Source organism: Camarhynchus parvulus, chromosome 1 (assembly GCF_901933205.1).
Source record: "Camarhynchus parvulus chromosome 1, STF_HiC, whole genome shotgun sequence".
NCBI classification, from domain to species: domain Eukaryota; kingdom Metazoa; phylum Chordata; class Aves; order Passeriformes; family Thraupidae; genus Camarhynchus; species Camarhynchus parvulus.
The window spans coordinates 88,719,183-88,740,158 of record NC_044571.1 but is presented as its reverse complement, the minus strand read 5'-3'; the positions used below and the strand labels follow the sequence as shown (position 1 = coordinate 88,740,158).

At 46.0% G+C, this 20,976-nt stretch overlaps 2 protein-coding genes across 4 annotated transcripts in view; one reads left to right on the top strand and one right to left on the bottom strand.

Annotated features, from left to right (window-relative positions):
- KPNA1 (karyopherin subunit alpha 1) overlaps nucleotides 1-4,245 on the bottom strand; it is a 50,782-nt gene extending 46,537 nt beyond the window's left edge. The window contains exon 1 of the mRNA XM_030958932.1: nucleotides 4,125-4,245. The gene's annotated coding sequence lies outside the window, so the exon portion shown is untranslated. The remainder of the gene's footprint in view (nucleotides 1-4,124) is intronic.
- A 3,779-nt stretch (nucleotides 4,246-8,024) lies between these two features.
- FBXO40 (F-box protein 40) lies at nucleotides 8,025-20,777 on the top strand. 3 transcript variants are annotated; one of them, XR_004060845.1, is made up of 4 exons: nucleotides 8,025-8,152; nucleotides 14,113-16,008; nucleotides 16,522-17,008; nucleotides 20,297-20,777. XR_004060845.1 is itself a non-coding variant. In XM_030951421.1 (3 exons), the coding sequence occupies exons 1-3, from the start codon at nucleotides 8,144-8,146 to the stop codon at nucleotides 16,717-16,719; spliced, it is 2,103 nt and encodes a 700-aa protein (XP_030807281.1). In that variant the 5' UTR covers nucleotides 8,025-8,143; the 3' UTR covers nucleotides 16,720-17,368. The 3 variants fall into 3 exon arrangements, 1 of the variants encoding a protein (XP_030807281.1); XR_004060846.1 differs by lacking the exon at nucleotides 20,297-20,777 and having other exon boundaries at nucleotides 16,522-16,782; nucleotides 16,951-17,368; XM_030951421.1 differs by lacking the exon at nucleotides 20,297-20,777 and having other exon boundaries at nucleotides 16,522-17,368.
- Nucleotides 20,778-20,976: the final 199 nt, after the last annotated feature.

The following is a 20,976-nucleotide window of genomic DNA, read 5'->3' as shown; positions in this document are numbered from 1 at the left end:
TATCAGACTTTACTTATAGAGACTTACAGTTTGTGATCCACTAATAGGTGGCTTGTTTCCCATTTTCAAAATTCAACAGGTGAATTTGCTTTCAAGTGTTACCTTAGCACTAAATTTGACAGGCTTACAAAGCCTTGTTTCAAGATATGTTCAGGATGTTTAGCCACAGGGTACTTATTTTATGGTTTTAGAAGCAGCACATCACTTACATATAATCTCAAATTTATATAAAATAAAATAAAGATCTGCATGTGTCAAACCAGTTGGTATCTCACAGAACATACGAATCCTCCTGCTGAGCCTGACAAGCACTCTGAACTACCAACAAAAACAGAAAAACAGAGAAAATAAATACTGTGGATCACAAGGAAGCTGTTGGCAGCAGGTGACTGACTAAATCTTAATTCTTATGTCACACTCTGAAAGCCCAGAGTCCATAACTCTCCACACACATCCAGGAACAGTCACATTTCTTTCAGTTCCAATGAGCTTTAGCATCTGTCTCTCCATGACACTAAGCAATAATTATGTTTCAATAAAGTGTTCGCATTATTCCAAACCAGATTTCTTCTGTCACTGAACTCCATTTATTCCTGTCTAACATGAAGAGATCAGAAGTGACCCTGTGATGTGCAGTCTACCACAACTTTCTAACGTTTTTTCATACCTTCCTGCTACTAAAATCCTTTATAAATCAATTCTGGTGAAAGGAAATTTACTGTCACCTGTCTTAGACTACATCTACTTTTTATCCTCAAAATGGATTATAAAGTCATGCACAATGTTTAATGCAATTTAAGACATTCAGGAGGTGGCATGATATCATTTCCAGTCCTGCAGGTCTACAGATTTTATATTCAGTAGAGGTTTTTAGAGTGTTTAGCTTAAAATTACCTCTTCTGTTTTTCCAGAGTCCCTTTACCTTGTCCACAATAATTTAAAAGTACTGACACTTCTACAGGCCTTGCATTCCACTGCTGGCATTTTGTATTTTGAAAACTCCACATTTATTCTTGGAAATAATATCAAGCAGTTTAATCCACTTACTTGCTTAACAGACTTTAAAAACTGTAACAGACAATGGTTTTTTTTCTTCAGAGCAGAAAAAAAGCTGACTTGCTATCATAATGCTGCCTCTATTCTCTGTAATTTACATCAGCATTTCTTTATTAGTATTATTATATTATTTAAACAAGTACATCCATTATGCTTTCACCCCTTAGTATGAAGCTGAATAATTTTTCTATCAGTTCAGTTTCCACTTGTTCTCTGAAAAAGAGGTGGTCTGGTCTTTCTAACTTGTTTGTCCATTACATCATTCCAGAACCTCCAGTGCAGATATTTCAGCCACTCAGAATATTTCATCAAGTGTGTAATTCCTTTAATGTCTTTTCTTTTTCTTGACTTGCTCACAGCCTATCAGGCTCACTCACTATTCCCTTTGGCCTTCAGAAGTATTTAAACAAATACAATAAATTAAGCTATTTGCTGCTGCTCTTCTAGTTCTCTTATGTTGCAAATTAACATTAAAGCCCCCAGCCCTAAATCACATCACTCAGTTTTTTTTATGCACTATATGCTATTTTGGAAAAGCTTGATTTGAGTTTTTCAGGGAGGCACTGGTTTACAACCATCAACCTCTTGCCATAAAAGTTACATTTTGCAACTTAAGAACTTTTTTAGTTGCCTTTAAAGGTAGACTTTTGTGCTGTTAAAGATAGAAATCAAGCCCCCTCAAGAACTTGTGAAACACTTCAAAGAAAAAATTCACAACCCAGTGGAGGGACGAACAGAAAGATTTTACAGCAAGCTTGCAGAAACAGGACCGTAAAATAAAATGCACCATTCTATTAACGTTAGCTTATTCAACAGAAGGGGAGGAAATAAAAAAAATTTTAAAATAGTAAAGAGTACTGTACAGAAACACTGAAGCTGAAATAAGACTATCAAATAACCTGCTTAAATAAACATTTACACGTAGAAGTTTCTAAAAAGAACCTTTCAGAAACGGCTACAACTGACTGTAGGACTTTTTAGTTCTCGCGGCGACTCGGGCCAGTGCTGCTGCCACGGGCTGTTGCTGCCTTTCCCTTTCCAAATGGACCAAACTGGGACTTCTCCAGGAGCCAGCACTCAGCTGAATATACAGGACCACATGAGCACACCAGCTCTGAAGTCATCAACACAGAAAATACAACATCAGAAAAAATCAGCACGTGGCACACTGACAGCAAGAGGTGAACACTCCGGTCCAGTGTCAGAGTGAGAGATGGGATGTAACAAAGACTCTGCTTTGAAGTTGGGGTCAGTGGGGGATGCCAAGGCCCCAAAACAGTCACATCTCTCAGAAGTGAAGCATCACTGAATCTGTTTGAAAGACTGACAAGAAAATCCATGCTGAGAAAAATCTCCACCTCATGTGTCATCTTAAGTTACCGTGCCTCAAGCTACAATTCCTTTCCCCAGTGCCTATAGGTATGTCTAAAGGGTAATTAAAAGGTGCAACCACAGCTCGAGTAGAAACTTCAAAACTTGTTTTGAATGAGTTAGTTCACATGTCAATGCAGGTGGTAACACTGAAAGGAGAACACAATGAAATTACAATAAAAACAAGGCCAAATACACAAAAGATCAGCTTGATAGAACCTATTAATTTACACAGTGCTTCATTAACAGCTGGAGGGAATTCTACTCTAACTACTAACTGCCAGAGGTACATACAAAATAGCTTTAAAATAAAGAGCTTCTGAGGATAAAGTTGCAATCCCATTTCCTGAGAGCTCATTGACATATCCCAACTTTGCTAAGTCTTTCATTAACATCAAGCAGTCAGAGCAGAAAATACGCCAGCAAACAAAAAAATCCAGAGGAACAGCAGCTTGAATAAAGGATAAAGGGACCATTAAACACCACCATTCAGCACCATTTGGGAATTCTGCAGAAACAGCAGCCCGGTATTTTCACAGCTCATGACGTATCTTTTCAGCCCGGAGTTTCATTTTCATGAAACGCCCTCAAGAGGCAAAGCTTAAAATCATTGTTACAGGGACGGCGCTACGGGCAGCACAGATTTAGAGACTATGAATGGGACAAGTTTCTGTTGCATACAAAGTCTCTGGAACAGGACAACTGGAAAGGGCCATCCAGGGCTAACCTTCCATCGTATACAGGCAGCCAAAGAAATAGCATTTTAAGTGAGATAATGCGAGGCTACGGGGTGATATTGGCAGGGAGATGGCAGAGCTTTTTAAATCAACCAACACCACAAGGGGGAAAATTAAAAAAAAAAAAAGCTTGGAAGATCCAGGAGAAAGTTTCCCTTCCCCTCCACGCAATCAATCAGGTTGGAAAAGACCTCTCAGATCACCGAGTCCAACAGTGACCCAACACCACCATGCCAAACAGGCCACGGCACTGAGTGCCACGTCCAGTCTTTCCTCAAACACTTCGAGGAACGGTGACCCCCATCTCCTTGGGTATCCCATTCCAGTGCTTAACCACGCTTCTCGTGAAGAGATTCCTCCTGATGTCCAAACTAAACCTCCCCTGGCTCAGCTTAGGGCGATGTCCTCTCGTCCAGCTGATGCCCTGCCTCTGCCCGCAGCCCGTCCCGCGGTGGGAGCAGCGGCACCGGGGCCATCCCGTCCCCGCGGCACGGAGTTGCCCGACTCCGCGCAGCCAACCACGGTCACTTCCGAAGCCGGCGCTTTGGAAGCCGAAGAGAGTCCGTCCAGCTACGAGGAGCCTGTCCCCGGGCAGAGCAGCAACGGCCCGCCTCTCCCCAGTTCCCCCGCCAGCTGCGGGTCCCGGTCCCGGTCCCGATCCCGATCCCGGCCCACGCGCGCGCCGCTCCCGCCGCGCCGGCCCCGGCCCCGCCCCGCCCGCGGCCCCCGCGCGCCTGTTGCACGCGCGCGCGCACGGGCCGGGGGTTCGCGAGAGGGCTCCCGCAGCGCGTGGCACCCCCGGCCCGGGCCTCCCCCGTCCCCCACCACAACCCGAGCCGCCGGCGGCCGATCCCCGCCTGGTCCCTCCTCCCGCGGGGACGCGGCCCCGCGCACCGCCCGGCTGCCGTCACGCTCGCTCCGCCGGAGCCGAGGTAACGGGCCTCCCCCCCGCCCCCGTACCTGCTGCCGGCCCGGCGCGGCACCGCGCTGTCTCCTCTCGGGCCCGAGGCGCGCGAGCGCCGCTCCCTCCCTGCCTCCCTCCTTCCCTCCCTGCCTGCCCGGCGCTGGCTGGCAGCGGCACTGCGCACGCGCGGGGCGCGCCGCGGCGCCCTCTGGGAGGAAGATCCCTTCCGGCGAGGCCGGCCGGCGGCGGCGGCGCCCTCCTCAGGACGGCGCGGCCCCGAAGGAAAGACTATGGCTCCCGGCAAGCAGCGCGCGCCCCCGCGCGGGCGCGCCTCTCCCGCCACGGGGCACGCCGGGAGTTGTAGTGCGACGGGCGGTGGCGCCGCGCCCGAGAGGGTTTGGGAAGAGGGGAGGAGGTGCCCCGTCCCTTCCCCGCCTGAGGGGCGGTGGCCGCCCGGGAGTGTCGTGCGCCGGGACGCGGAGGTGGCGGTAGCTGTGGCGGTGGCTGTGGCGCAGCAGCCGCCAATGTCACGGCGGTGTTAGGCCCCTACGCGCCTCCCGCCAGCGCCGCCACCAGGGAGCTCCGTGCTGGGAAGCGCTGAAAGGGGAAGAGATGTTCCCGGGGCTGTTACGGCCCAGGATAGCGCAGCGGGCTGATGGTTCCGCTTTAATTAATGCAGGTCCCCTAGCGGTGGCCTCGGTGCCACCGCAGACCGCGTCACTGCGGGTGCGGCAAGCAGCGGAGCCATTTCGCTGTGCCACGGGCGGTGCCGCGGCCGCCACGGACAGAGCGGCTGCCGCGGGCCGGAGAGGCGGCTGGTCAGCCACGGTGTACGGTGCCACAGACACGTACATGAGATTGTGTGGCACATGCGGGTCTGCACACTCACAGAGGAGCACAGGGTGACGATGGCAGGAGGGGGAGCCCCAGCAGCACCCGCCAGGCTGCTTCCAAGCCCGTCCCAGGAGCATCAGCCCAATAAATGCCCATTTCGAGGGGCACAGGAGCACAGTGGCAGGTGGGAACCCAAATTAAGGACTCAGAGAAAGGAACACCCTGTCCAGCCCTATCCCAGGAGCCTCAGGCCCAGAGCACCTTTAGGATTAGGGGTGTAGCTGTCTTCAGGGGTGTGGGACACAGGACGAGATGCAGGGGAAAAGCATTTGGGGATTGCACAGGACTCATCAGGGAGTGATTAGGGCAGGAACCAGGGGTGATCTAGGTCACACAGAGAAACAAATATAGCATACAGGAATAAAAAGTGCCAGTCATGTGTCAATGGTTTGTGATGATTTGTCCACATCCTGCACCTGATCAGTGCAGCCTGTCGGGTCTTCTCATTAAACTCCTTTTGCCCTTTGCCCTGCGTGAGGAACTCGTGGTCAGAGTGCCACAGGGAGCTGCTGCTGGGGGCTGGAGAGGCTGGGATTGAGGGGCAGCCCCTGGGCACTGCCTGAGCCCAGCTGCTGGAAGGGGACACACTGTACACGTGTGTAAATACTTCTGTAAATACACAGAGGCTCAATAGTGCACCTCTGTCCTGCTCAGCTGGAGCACAGTGTGGGATGAGGCTGCCAGTGCCGCGTGGGAGGGCTCTGTGTGGATGATGTGTAATCTGTGTCTGTGTGTATTTGCTTAATTGGTGCATATGTGAATTTGTGCATGTGCCTGTAGGGAATACAAACTCTGTCTGGCTATTGCTTGGACATGGGCATGGGGCTGCAGCAGCCTCACCTCTCTCAGGCTAGCAGATCTCAGACAATTTTGCCACATCAATAGATACATATATTTGTGTACATACACACATTGGTGTATTTCACAGGGCTTCATGTAGAAGCACAGCATTTCTACCCATTGAATTGAGATAAGATAGATTAAAGCAGACAGGCAACAGCTTTCTCCCAAAGCATTTGCACCAAAAAAAAAAAAAAAAAAAAAAAAAACCCACAGTTCTACTTTTCTTTCAGGGATTTCACGTTTCTTGCATCCTGCCTAAACACATCTGTAATGCAGCAGGAGGTCTGGTTACAGTATTGGCTGGCATTCCTGATACACCTTGAATCAAATTAGCACAGTTATGGGTGGCAGCAGAGATCTTCAGGTTCTCCTGGTTTTGATGAAAGTCTGGTTTCAGGTGCAACAGAGCTAACGCAATGCAGGTACAAGGATGAATTCCTGTTTCCTGTCTCTCTGCTCTTCTGCTCCCTTCTCCCCACCAAGTACATATTTTCAGGCATGGTGAACTATGTTCATTCTGCATGTCTTGTGATAACCTACCCTTAACAGCCACCACAGATGACACCTTTTTGGATCACAGTCATCACCTGCAGGCAAGGATTTGCAGAACTTGTGTGGGGTGAGGCTGTGAGGCAGCCTACCAGAGAGAGAGGCAGGTTCAGGCTGTCTGGGTCTGTGTGGTCACAGAGCAAGTCATGGAAACAGCAAAAAAACCCACCAGAGTTCCAGCTGTCTGAAAGCAGAGATACCTGAGACCAGGCTGACATCAGGTGCAGGTAAAATTAAGACAGAAGGCAGCTTCATTTCTGACAACTTCTGAAGGCCTGAGAGTTTTTGTAATCTGAGTTAATTCAGCTGGAGGGAATTTACTCTTGAACCAATACACAATTTTGAGCAGAGTTTTTCTTCATGCAAAAGCGAGGCACACCCTCAGCATATTTTTAAACACAGCCTGAAAAGATGACAACAGTGAAGGCTGACAAATGACCCTGAGCTGGGGGAGGAAGAGTGGAAGTGGACAGAGTAAACAGATCAGCCATCATGCTGTGATTGGGTTAAATTCGAGTTTAGGCAAAATCCCCCTGGCTCTTGTTTTCCCCAGTGCAATGGGATGCCAGAAAATGGTATCACGATAATGCAGCCCTTTCTAAAAAAGGCTGCGGAGCCAGACTGCTGACCATATTTAGCTCTACTAAGTTGCAATTGGCACCAGCAAGCCTTGGTTGTCACCCACTGACATTTTGTTCAGCCCTAAAAATGAAAACAGTTGCCTGCAATGTTTCAAGCCATGAGAGTCACTGCTGACTCACAGATGGGAAAGAGGAAGACAAGGCAAAGTCTCAAGTTCATCATGATTTAGGATCTCAAAGCCACCACAGCCAAAAGGGTTGTTCTGTGTTTCTGAGGTGGTGAGAGGTGGCAGCAAACAGCAGCAGGGTCAAAGGGATGTCTGCAGCCACATGGGGTGAGCACCCACCAGGGAGGAGCAGCACCTGCCCCATCTGCATCCCTGAACCTCACTGGCATGGAGGACCTGTCCATACTCCCCATCAGTATGAAGTGCTCACCAGGGGAGTCACTGTGAAATGCTTTAATGAGTCCATGCTTGCAGTAAAGCTTGAATGCTGTCCTTTGCTTCTCCAGGTGTGGCTGAGGAAGGGTGGTGCTGGGAGCTGTACCCTCAGGCTTACCCTTGGTGCCTGGTGGGACCTTTTCACTGTGCAGTGGAGGGATTGAAGCTTGGGAGTCTCCTGGGGGTCCTCAGGAAGAGGGCAGGCACCTTTGCCCAGCTGCTCAAGTCTCGGCCATTCCCACTTTCCTCTCCTTGTGTCCACCTTGCCCGGACGGATCAGAAAACCACCATTGCTGTCTGTGCTAGCTGCTGCATCCAGTGACAGTGGGAATGGGGTGACAATTCCAGCTGCAGAAACCACTAACTGGTGTGGGCATTAAGGGAACCTAAGTTGTCAAGGGCAAACCTCCATCAGAGAGCAGCAGGGAGCTGATACAGGGCTGAGGAAGGGGTTTGATCTTTTCCTCTCATGCAGGGCACACGGAGTGCTGTTGGTTCTGCCTCTCCCCTTGTCTGCAAAGTATCACTCCAGGAGTGACAGAGTTAACAAATACAGTGGAGGAGACAGCTCTGTAAGCTGAGCTACATGGTCACATGCACAGGTTTTATTTTTAACATCCCAAAACTACTTGATGTTTCTGCCTGGGCTTGCTCTGTGTCCTTCTGTTCTCTTCTCTTTCTTTGTGTGCAGTTCCTCACCCACCTCACTTCAGCCCAGCTGAGCACAACCAGGAGAGAAGTGTTTGGTACGTGCAAAGGGACTCTATGATCAAGGTAAGGCTTTGTAGAGTTGGAGGTTTTTTGGACAAACCTTGATGGAATGTAATGGTTACTATAGCAAGCTATGAAAATCAAGACATCTTCAAAACAGCCTTAGTAATTAAGATGAAATAGAATAATCATGAGATGTCTTAAATGACACTCTAAAACAGAGGCAGCTGGTAACTGTGAGCACTTCTGTGACATACTACTCTAAAAAAAACCCTCCGTAATATATTCAGTGAATTAGCTGTAGTTTGCAGCACTGTATGCAGGATTTAAAAAAAACCTAAAATGCTGATTGTAAGATGGGAGCTTCAGCAGCAGATCAGATGATAAATCAAAAATTCAATTTCTGTTATTTTCAGGAAACTCAGAGAAGACAAGGAGATACAGCAAGGGTCAGAGGAAAGACAAGAACAATCTCATGGCAAAAGTGCTTATACCTAAAATTAAATTAGTTTTGTAGATTGAGACTGCAAACTTTTATGTTGGAAATCTAGACTGAATGAATGATGCAGTAAGAATTGCAAGAGTTAAAGGTACTACTGTACCATTTAGTCTTGTGACTGCTTAGCAATCTCTTTTATTTTACCTATTTTTAATCTCTTTTATTTTTATTTTATGACTTAGATCTTAACCAATAGCTCTGAGATTCTTTACAGTGGGCACCTTTCAGAAGAATATGTTAATGAGATTGTTACCAGAGCATAAAATAGAACACGAGCCCAAAGAGAAAAAAAACGTGGTTTGGACCATTACCCTCCCTTTTTTTTTTCCTTTTCTTAAACTGTAACCAAACTGGACCTATTCTTTTAAAGCACTTGTTGAACTCAAACCAAGACCAAACCCATTTCCTAGTTACCAATGCAAAGTGGAAGTTTGCTTGACTGTGTCTACCAAGGACAGCACAGGGACCCCTGACAGGTCTGAGGAGCAGCAGAGCAGCTCCCCGTCACAGCCTGCTGATCTGCCTGTCTCCCACAGGACTCCCCAACAAGCCCAGCACATGATGCTGATGCTGAGCTATCCTGCACTATGCCACCAGCCCAGGGGACCATTTCAGCGCCTGGAATTTTTGGGTGGGTTTCTCTCAGATGAGCTGTGGCTACATTGCACCAGGTAGGGAGGAGCAAGAAACATTGCTGATCCAGGTGTTTTAGTGGGGAGTGCAGTGCAGGGTTCCCACCAGCAGTGCCCTGTGTTACCTGTGCCTCACTGCTCTGAAGTCTCCCTGCTCCTCCTGTAACAGTTTTAGTACATTTCACCAGACAGAAGTTGCACAAGCAAATTTTGGTGCCACTTTACTGCCTGTGTGCAGCACCGATTTTCCAGGCAAGGGGGAGGCCTGATGGTGCAACACTTCTCTTATCTCCATGGTCCTGCATGTCAGGTGTAGGGAGCTGAGGAGAAGCTGATGTGCTGTTCTGAGAACCTAAGCAACAGGCATGCTCCAGAAGAAAGGCAAAGAACATGAATTGAAGTCATTGTCCAACTGCTGCACTATACTGTGGATTTATTTTTTCAGTATAAAGCAATTCCAACCTGTTCAGCAACTCTAAAATAGTGATTATTGTGGTTATTCATAATGAAACACCACAGCCTCATCCAGATGATACTCAGAAGGAAATACAGGCAGTAGCTCCCTAATTGTCACAGCTTCATCCTTCCATTGTTGGGCTTATCCAACAAGTCAGTTCTTTCACAGAAAATCTTACTTCTCCTCATGTCTTATGCTAAGGATTTGAAGTTCACCAGGATTGCCCTGGAATCAAAGTGCCCCTGTAAAATCCATGTGAACTTGTTCAAGGTCACCTCAAAAGTAGGTTTTGTTAATGCTCACTATTAGTGTTATTGATAAAGATTTCATCTACACCTTTAATTCTCCCTTTCCACCTGCCCTGAGCCATACCACACTCACTGCCTGCCTCACTTAAAGCTTGGCTGGTAACTTGTATGTACAAGGTCAGTCTGAAATGGCAACTGCAGAGCAGGAGTGCCATCAAGGACAGTGACCCACTGTGCTGAGTGCCAAGGGGGTCACCCAAGCTGTAGCTGACTCTGCTGTGGGTGCTGAGGTGTGGAGTTTGACTTATTTAGAGGTCCCCATGATTCCAGGCGGCATTCTTGGATTTGCTTTTTATTTTGTGTCTAAGGAGAGGACTTAAGAAAACTTGGGCTCGTGGAATTCATGTACAGATGCAGTACACTGTGGTTTCCAATGGCATAGTGATTTTGTCCTCACCTCTAAGAAATAAAAATATCTATTTAGCAAAAGGAGACCTAAGCCTGATTTCTTGACAAGGTTGATAAGCAAGTAGTGATTGAGGAAGACCAGTGCATGAAAGGAAATCACTAATTAAAGAAGACTTACTTGGTGTAGAAAATGTGATTCTACAGCTGGCTCTGCCAAAGTTTTTGTGCAGGGGGCATGCAACTGCAAGTGAAACATAAAAACCTGAGCATCTCTATGCTTGGCATTTTTGTCCGGCATTTACATATTTGTATAAAATACCATATTTAATTCTATATATTTTCATCTTTCAAAACTTTATTTCTACATCTGCCAAATAGGAGCAATAGTATTTTTCAACCTCAAGTGCTCCTCTAGTATTGCAAATATAAATTCATTATTGTGAACATGATCAGATCTAAGATAGTTATACTGACATGAAAATTCTTATATTGTAAGAAAATTAATAACTATTCCCCTCAAGATTTCAGTATAATAAAGATGAGATAAACACTATATACTGGGTAACAAGGGTTAAAAGAAATAAAGAACATTGCCCATCTGCCCCATACACTTCACCAAAAGTATTCACATTCCTTCTGTTGTAACATTATATATAACCTCAGCATTCTTGGCTCCAGCATTTGGATGTGAACTTTCATGAGATTTTTTTAGAAGCTTGTTATCATGTTGTAAAATTTAGAAAGTTTGTTTTATGTTCATTTGCAATCTCATCTCAGAGGCACTCTTTAGGGTCATTATCTGGGGTTCTGGTGGCCCTTTTGGATATTTCTTCAAACTGGGAGGTATCCCTTGATTCTGTGCAAAGAGCTCAGGTACAATGTATGACCCTAGTATGTCAAATGGTCAGTCACACACCAAATGAGAAAATACTTGTATTATTTTGGCTCATTGACTGCAAATTATTTAAATATATGCCTCCTGAAAATAAATTTTAATTGGTTTACAAACTGTAAGTTATTATCACTGAACAGGCCCACTCCAGACACAGACATAGCTGCAGTTAAAATAGCAGCTGTATACTTTAAAACTTTATTTGCTGTCATTATGGTCTAAAAATATTTACCAAAGTGGACAGACTATGGACTGTAATGTGCATTCTTTCCTTACACAGTAGCTTGAAAATGATTGAAGTAATCATTTCTGATTTGTTTTGGTTTTTTTTGTTTCCTAACCCAGACCTGGAGAAATTTTGCAAGTTGCAGGGAATCAAGAAGTGTACAAGTTTAGAGAAATGTTTTGTCACCTGACATCTGTGTGTCACCTGCCTCTGGATGTTATGTATCAAACCGACTGAGGCAAAATTTGTAAACTTTCTGCTGAGTGTTTTGAGTTTCTGGTTTGTGTACTTGCAATAATACCATCAACTAAACCACAGCCAACTAAATTATCAATTAAAGTACAGAGCTCCTGATTACTGGCATGTCAGAATAGAAGAAGCATTCAAACCCTGATAAATATCAGAAAGAAACTCTCTGTCCCTTCTTCCTGTCCTCTATGTTCACGGACTTGACAATGAGAAGAGAGGAATAGATAGCTTTTGTCTGAAAAGAGCAGCATATACAAGTTAGAGATGAGATAAACTAAACTAAAAAATGTCTGAATAATGAGGAAGACTGATTCTGTATCTGAATGTTGTGATATGGTCACTTTTCATAAACAAAGCATGTCTTTTCTTTCTCTACACATGATTTGGATGGGGTTTATTTCAGTATACAACAATGTGAAAACAAGCTTGTCTGCAGAAACTTTGCCATCAGTCCTTTCTGTGCTTTGGAGAACAAGAAAGCCCATGCCTCTAATGTAGGGGGTGTTTTTATCAACTATTTCTCCCCAAGAGTTACTTTTGCAGTGGAAAGTATTGTTCACACAGTTGTGTTTTTATTGCAGTGTAATGTACCCAGCCTTCCTCTGACCTTATGCAAGTCATGGCTGGGACTATTTTTAGAGATTATATTTGCAGCAAAATGCTACAAGAATGAGACCAGCAAGGATGCCACTAGTGTGAAATAAACCCATCTGTATCTCCTGCTTCTCTGAACTGCATAAAAGTAGACGTAACTTAGTAGCCTAAAGCAGGACAGGTGCCACCCCAAACCACATGTATTTAAGGGCTTGGTGTGGCTGAGGCCACCCTGGTGTCACCTCTGTGCAGAAGCCAGTGTTTCCTAAGGCAAGGCAGGGATGATATATTGGGAAGTCACGACGTTTCATTTTCTGCACTGCTGTCTTGAGCTCTTTCCCTGCAAAGGTGATGGCACCTTATACTGGAGAGTTCAAGTTTGTCTCTGAGTAAAGGGACCGCCAAGAGTGTGTGTTCCTTTACTCTGCAGGGCCAAGGAATGGGGCTGATTCATTAGGAGGATAAGCAGGTACTGATCAGCACTGGAAATTGCAAAAGATGGAACAAAGTTGTGTTGAGCAATTAACGCACATCTAATTTTCAAATGTGAGTGTTGGTATTTTGTGCAGACACCCACAAGCATTGCCTTTCCCAGATGTGTTTCCTTCTCCAGTATTGTTCATGACTTCCATACCAGGGTGTAAAGGTGTGAAAGATATGAAGTTAAGAGAACACCTTCAAGAAAGAGAGAGGAAGTTCTTCACGTAGAATCTCTTCCCCCGAGCCTGAGCCCACTTCCTCTGCAGCACACCTCTCCCCAGAGCTAGGTCACTTAACCCTGGGTTTGCAAAAGAAAACACATCTAGGTAAACACCAATTTTGCTGAACTTTTCTTGACCTTGGAAAAATCATACAAAGTCTACATTATTTTACTGCCAATTCCTGTCTTTTCTCAGAGCCAAGTGAGAGTCTAGTGGGCCTATGGTAGTTCTTACTGCATGAAATGGCAGGGGAGGAGGAAGATTTGTCAAAATTTTTTTCCTATTTTCACATAAAAAAGAAAAGCACCCTGGGTCCTGTTTAAAAACAAAACTCAAGTTCTTCCTTATCGTTAGCTTTTTCTTTCAGCAAAGATTCACAGTGATCCCAGAACCAGGCTGGAATGCAGCTCCTATAGTAAGGAGCAGGAAGTCAAAAGCTGGAAGGTTTCTACTTGCAGCAGGTCTTCTATGGGCCAAGTTACTGATAGCAATTGAAGGTATCCAGGGAAGTAGTGAGTGAGCAGCCTCTAGTTCTGTGAGCCAACAATTGGAGTGTAAGGGTAAATCAGGAAAGCAGAGTAAAGAAGGCCAAGGAAACTAGCTCTTACCCAGGCTGTTTTCCACACTGGAATTATCCTGAAGATAATCCTCACTCTTGACCTTGGTGGTATAGAGCAAAGGGAGGTTCGTTGTGCAACATTCATGTCTTTGTGGGGAGATGAGAAGAGGCCTAGACCAAATCAAGAGAGGAAAAAGGAATGTCATTTTTCCTACTCAATGTTGAGGAAGTGGGTTGCTCCTTCACTGTGCCACTAGCAGTCTTGATTTCAGCAGCCTGGTGAATATTGGGACAGAAAACAGCTCATACCCTGGCTGCCTGAGCTAAGGAGTAAAGACCTTGTCTGTATCTGTGCTCTACCAGGCCAGGCTGTACAGCGGGGCTCAGAGGTGATACGTGACTGCATGGAGCTGGCAGTCACTTTCTCAGAGCCTCATCCCCACCAGAAGTGCATGTTAACACCTCATGTGTGGAAACCAGCTATGGGCATGGAGGGTCTGTGGCCCTCCTCGTTCCTTCAGACAATAACTCTTGTCTTCTTGTCTTTGCCACTCACAGCACCGGGCCCAGAAAGCTCCCCCTGGGCAACACAGGCACTGTGAGCGATGTTTCAGCCGGCACTGCCGCGCACCCATTGAGATCTCCGTGTCCTGCATGGTGATCAGCTGCCACCTCCACTGCGGGGCCACCTTCCACATGTGCAAGGAGGAGGAGCACAAATTGCTCTGCCCCTTGGAGCAGGTGTCCTGCCTCAACTCAGCCTATGGCTGCCCTTTCTCCATGGCCCGCTTCAAGCTGGGGAAGCACCTCCAGGTCTGTCCAGCCAGTGTTGTCTGCTGCTCGATGGAGTGGAACCGCTGGCCAAACGTGGATTCAGACACAACGCTGCACAAGAATATCATGAAAGAGACCTTGAATGAAGAATGTCTGGACACTGCTTTGGCTCTTAGAGACCAGAAGATACTTTTCAGGGCTTTGAAAGTAGCTGAATTATTTCCAGAGTGGAGGAAAAAGGATGAACTAGAAGAACTAATGGATCAAGCCATGGGTGGGGAAGCAGGTGCTGTGGGAGGAGCTGCCTGTGGTTCCCAAGAGGGCAATGACCAGTCTGAGCTCAGCCAACGTGAGCGGGAAGATTTGGCAAAGGACAAAGAGGGAATGGATCTGGGGAGTTACAAAACATGGGAGAACATTTTCAGCAAAGAGCTTCTGGCTTGCCAGGTAGCAGGCTCAGCAACCAGCTCAGGACAAAAGACTGAGGAGGCTTCCAAAAAAACAGCAGCAGCCTCTCGTGCTGCCAGCTCCACACAGAAGGCAAAGGAAGGATCTGATGGTGCAGAAGAGGGAAAGGGCCAAAAGTCTGAACAAGTAACACCGAGTAGAGAACTGAATGGACTGGCTCCCTGGCAAGAAGGGGTCCTGGAGAGGCTGAAGAAGGAAGTCGGTGTGGCGGATTACAACATGTATCTGGTACATCACGGGGGAATGCTCATCCGCTTTGGCCAGATGGCTGCTTGCACTCCCAGAGAAAAAGATTTTGTCTATGGGAACTTGGAAGCCCAGGAGGTGAAGACTGTCTACACCTTCAAAGTGCCAGTTAGTTACTGTGGCAAAAGAGCACGACTAGGAGATGCACTGGGCCACAAGATGCCAACTTCAGACAAGTCAGTGGATACCTCAGAACTGGGAATAACCATAGAAGAACTACCCAAGACAAATATAGTTGAAGCCACACTGCTGTGTGCTCTGGAGAAAGAGCTGAAAGGCCATGAGATCTCTGAAGCAAGAGGTATTGATGGACTCTTTGTGGATTTTGCGACACAGACATACAGCTTTCCTTTGGAGCCCTTCTCCTCCAGCGCAGTTCTAGCAGATATTCTGGATGAAAACAGCCCACCAGAGCTGCACATGGAGCTCTACACTGAATGTGTAACCAGAAGACACAACAAAAGCAGTTCAGCTTTCACATTCACTTGCAGTCATTTCTTTAGAAGGGATGAGTTCCCATTCCACTTCAAGAATGTGCACGCTGATATCCAGTCATGCCTGGACGGATGGTTCCAGCACCGCTGCCCACTGGCCTACTTGGGATGTCCTTTTGTCCAAAATCTCTTCCGCCCCGAGGGACTTAAGGCCAAGGTTATTTACAGCAAGCCTCTCAAGACATTTGCTATTAAGCCAGAGGTGGACACCCTTCTTGCTGAACCGGGCAAGTGCAATTTCATAGTGGATAGTCGAGGGAGAAGCAGGGACTTGCTGAGCAGCCTCCCAGTGGAAGTGCTCAAGTACATTGCAGGATTCCTGGACAGCTTCAGTTTATCTCAGCTATCACAAGTGTCAGTGCTCATGAGGGACATCTGTGCCACTCTTCTTCAAGAGAGGGGAATGGTCCTGCTGGTCTGGGAGAAAAAAAGATATTCCCACGGTGGTACTTCTTGGAGAGCTCGCAAAAAGGCAAGTGACTGTGACACTGGGAAAAAGAGTCATGAGTTCTCTTCAGATAAAACATGGGAATGACAAGAAAAGTTGCATATAAATGTGCAGATGTATGGAAGGTTCATGAGGCTGTGAATTTGCACAGGGGTTTGTTGTCAGGGCCCAGGGCTGTAGGGTGCCATTCATCTAATGAAAGGATGAAGGTGTAACTAGACATTTTCTGAAAGTCCCCACTCATCTTGGGTAACCTGTTTGCATGTACACCATTTCTAGGCACTGAGAACTAAGAATTCCTGATATTTAAGTACTACCATCCCCATTAAAAATGGCAGGTGATAACTAAAGCAGCAAAACCAGCAAGTACGAGGTACATAACAATACAGACCCCATTTTCACTTGTTATGCCAGCCCTGCACCATCAGACATTCATTGCAGTGTTGAAAGTGAGTAATGCACACCCATCGTAAGCATAGACAGGCATTTAAAGTCCTCATTTTCTCTCCCCAATTCCTGTCCCCTCTCTTGCATTAGGTCTGGCAGTTCAGCAGCCTGTTCTCCAGAGTTCACAACTGGCAGCGCAGCGATGTTCCGAGCATGTCGGAGCACCTGAGGAATTGTCCCTTTTACCAGGCGGAGCGCAGGACAGACCCCGTGCTGCTGACGGGCATGAGCGAGTCTCGGGAGCAGACTCGAAAGACTTTGGTCTCTACTTTCAAGCACAGAGTCTGAACAACTTGCTTCCCCTCTGGCATGCTCCCTTCAGGGCTCTGAGATGAAGATTTGGGGATTCAGGTGTAAAGATTGTTGCTTCCAGCTTTCCTTTGGACGTCCAAAATTGGTTTCTCCCCAGCTGCATTTGAAACCTCTGCATTTTTTTTTCCTTACATTAATTTGTTAAAGCTTCGACCACTGCTTACTAACTTCACATGCTTTCTGTTTTCTGTTCCTGGTTTAATACAGCATCCTGAAGAAAGCAATGAGGATCTTATTTGAAAACAGCATTTTTACATCCTTGAAGGTAGGCTGCTGCTCCTTTACCATGTTCCTGAGAGAAGCAAGAGCAGTTAATGTACTTAGCTCAAATAGATCTGAAACACCTTAGTTTTGTCTGGAAAGCCAAGTTCTTGGAGCACAAGTAGATGCCCTCCTGCCTGGCAGACCTAGGGACTGCTAACCTGCTCTGAGACATGGGCAGAAGAAAAGGACACCCCAAAATTACATGAATTAATTAGAACTCCAGTGAGAACTTGGGAATTCACTGTGCAGCCACAGACCATCATTTAGGACCCTGACTAAGGCAAGCACACCTAGTTGAATGCAAGCCTAAAGTTGAGCTCATGGGAGCATTCAAACCAAACCAAAGCAAGAAAACTTGTTCTTTGTTAGAAGTAACCAAGTGGCAAAAAATTTCAGAGACTCAATTGACTTTTTATATTTTAAGGTAACGACTTTCTGTGTTTTATCTGAAAATTCATTAATGCCATTAAAGAATATTTGAAGTCATTTTTAGAATGCCTTACTAACTCTGTTTTGCAGTTGTAAATTGCAAATTCTAATTGTAAGCAGCTGAAAACAGGATGTCAAAGAAATAATATTCTTTCCCATAAAAGAAAAATAATTCAGTAACCCATTCAGTAACAGTATGGATAATGTTTGCTTCAGTTGAATGGTCTGGAGCATAGAATCTTTTTTTACAGAGTAGAAAAGTGATTAGGTTTTGGTTTATCCTTTAATAAATACACTAACTGAAACCAGAATGGGCTTGCTGAGGCAACAGATGAGAGGGAACAGGCATGTTACCAGCCATGTCTGTCTCATTACACTGCTTGAAACCATTCCAGTGGTGCTAGTCAGAAATGCCATGGATGTGGTGGTGGGTGAGATTCCTCTGAAACAGCTGTAAATATGTCAGCTTAGGACAGTCTCCAGCCACTGCACAGCCACAGGGTGCTGACTCACCCCCTTTCTTTTTTAAGTTCATAGCCAGAAGTGTGAGCTCAGGACTGAGGTCTGGTTTTCATCTCTCTGTCTTGGGCAGGAGAGCCTTGCTGGGAGCTGGGATATTTGCTGGCCTGGACCGCTGCTCTTCTCACCTGGGCTGGCCAGGTGCAAGCTGGCTCAGGCAGATGGATGGATATGTGCTGCCCTTGCCATCCTTGACCTGGTGCAGATGTGGGATGAGGTGGCCATGCAAGAAGGAGCCCTCTCTTATCCAGAGAGGTTTCTGATGCACCTGAGCTGAGTGCTTGGTAACCAAAGGCATGAATTGCATGGTGACCCAAACCACCCTGGGTGCAGCTCACCTTGCCAACACTTGCAGCTTAAGTGGTCCCTGTGAGATTTTTAACGTATGAGGATGTTTTTCATCTCCAGGCACACAGCCTCAGGAGCATACAGTCTGAGCTGTGAGGACAGTGGAATGGTTCCAGGAACAGGAAAAGGAGCACTTCTTTTTTTTTTTTCTTTTTTCTTTTTTCTTTTTTCTTTTTTCTTTTTTCTTTTTTCTTTTTTCTTTTTTCTTTTTTCTTTTTTTTTTTCTTTTTTCTTCTTCTTCTTCTTCTTCTTCTTCGTCTTCTTCTTCTTTCTTCTTTCTTCTTCTTCTTCCTTATGCTACTCTATTTTTTGCTCCTAGAGATCCTTTGTGGGAAGTCTCATAATGCTTTAGACATGAAAATAAACTTCTCTGCACAGGTATCCTGCAGAAAACACAAGTAGCATCCCAGGTTTAAAAAGAGGAAACGGAAGGAAATTAACACAAGGAACCTAAGCTGGGCCAGGAGCAGTTAGAACCACTCTGATCCTTCATCCTGAGGCTTAAGCCACTGCACAAACTGTCCATCCTTTAAAGCTGCTTACAAAAACTCACCTGTCCTCAAAACATTCCATAACATGAGCCAAATATTATCTCCTTGTTTCACCCAGCAAAGCTGACAGATGTGAAAACATACAGCCAGAATTCCTAGACTTCCTAGGTCTCTAGGAATTCCTAAGAGACTTAGAATTCCTAGGTCTCTACATCAGGGCCTCATTCTTCACTTATCATGTATCTGATTTTGAAAGATGCTGAGCACCCAACTGTAGCTGCAGACCACAATATCTGCAAATGCATGCCCAAAAATTGGGTGCCAGAATCTATGCTGGGTGCTTGAAAAGGAGCCACTTACTTTTATGGATAATTTGGAGAGGGTGGAAAAAAAAGTTGCTTAAATAATAAGCTCTCAAAGTCAGTGTTCAAGGCTGGCAGGAGACCATGAAAAATTTCAGCCTGTGAACAGTCTCTCACATGATCAGCCATTTTAGCTGCTGTAAAGTGCTGTGGCTGCCCTGAAATTTTGGCCTATGTTAGGTGTGAATTTGGCTCATTTTACCTTTAGTGCCAGGGTCACCAGCACCGCTGCCACTCTGCTCCTGGCTACCTTCTGTCAGTTCCAGAGGATTTTCTTCTTGTCACTCCCTCCTCCTGGAGATGGCATGACTTCGGTTCCAGCCTTATTAAAATGGATCCTGCTTTTTACCTCCACAGGAGGTGCCTGAGTCAGACTTCAGGGGGATGCAACCTTTGGAAATACGATGGTTGAGGTCAGAGTTAGGAATATTGCAACCTCTACCTCGTGGGATCAGCCAGGGTGTGCATAGAACATCCAGGACACTGGATCATTTCCCTTCTGGTTCATTTCCCTTCTTCCCTACAGGGCATGCTGGAGAGACACAGAGTGTTCATTCATAGAGAGACATATTTGCTCCTGTGAATATATAGGTGTATTTCTGAAAAACTGTAAATTTGATTAAGTAACCTTCAGCATATCCAGTCAAAGCTGAAAATCCACAGCCAAAATCTTCAGATTAGTCTGGTCAACCTGATCTGGGAGAGGCAAAGCTGTACAGGGAAAGGGAGATCACCCGTGCATTTCTGCATACCCACCTGGCCAATATCAGCAGGGAGCTGTTTCTCGCTTCATCCCAGCCTTACCAGGGGTGGAGAGCTGTGGGCTGGTGTCAGATGCAGCTTTATTCATCTAAGGGTCATGCCAAGCCAGCTCAGTATTGGTGGTCCTGCCATTAGCAGAGTCAGCAGAAGATTTAGGAGCTGGAGGGAACTGAATTTTCCTGCACTGTGTGTCTTGGTGAGCACAAACCTGGCTTATTTAAAAGGTGAGAGGCTTCGGTTTGGGTTCAGCAAGTCCTTAGCTCGTGGTTTGAGTTTGTAATTTGGCAAAGAAAACTTTACTTAAATCTCAGCTCAAGTAATTTGATTAGAAGAAACTGAGCATGTGGTGTCTTTCAAAATAGTCTATTGTTTTGGCAGGGTCTGAACTGGAAAAGGGGATCCAATTCCAGCAGAGCATTGAGGTTGCTCTCAGTCCAGCCCCCACACTCTGGATCTTCATGACTTTGATCTTGTTTGTGCTGTCCACAAGTCCTGTGAAGTGCAAGAGCAATACTCCACACACTCCAGGCTGATGTGTCTTGCAGTGTTTCTTCTCACTGGAAAAGTGGAAGTGAAATGAAGGCATCATGGAAATCAGAAAGGTCAGAGCAGGGCAAAAAACCTCATGACAAGAGAAGACAGGAACGAGAAAAGGTAATGGGTTTGGATAGAGAGACCTGCCTCTTTGTAGGTGGTGTGAGGAGAGGCAAGAGGAGACAGGTGATAGGGCACAGGAATGAAAGGAGTTGGGATGTGCTGCCAAAACCAGAGGTTTTCTGGATAAAAGCATTTCCTTGAGAAAGACTCTGGAAGTTCCCAGCTGGTGCTATACAGTGATATGGGGCAGAAGATAATTTTTAAGGGGTGAAAGGGCAAGTGACCTACTGACATGTATCCTAAGTCTGGGTTGAGGGAAGGAATTTTTTCATGGACCTCCAGCTCCCAAAACTGAGAGAGCACAGATAAGGTGAAGTTTATCTGAACAGGGCCTGTTATTTTGTGAAACTCTGTAATTCCTTGTTGCATTCTTAGGAATAAAAATTATTATGGTATAAAAA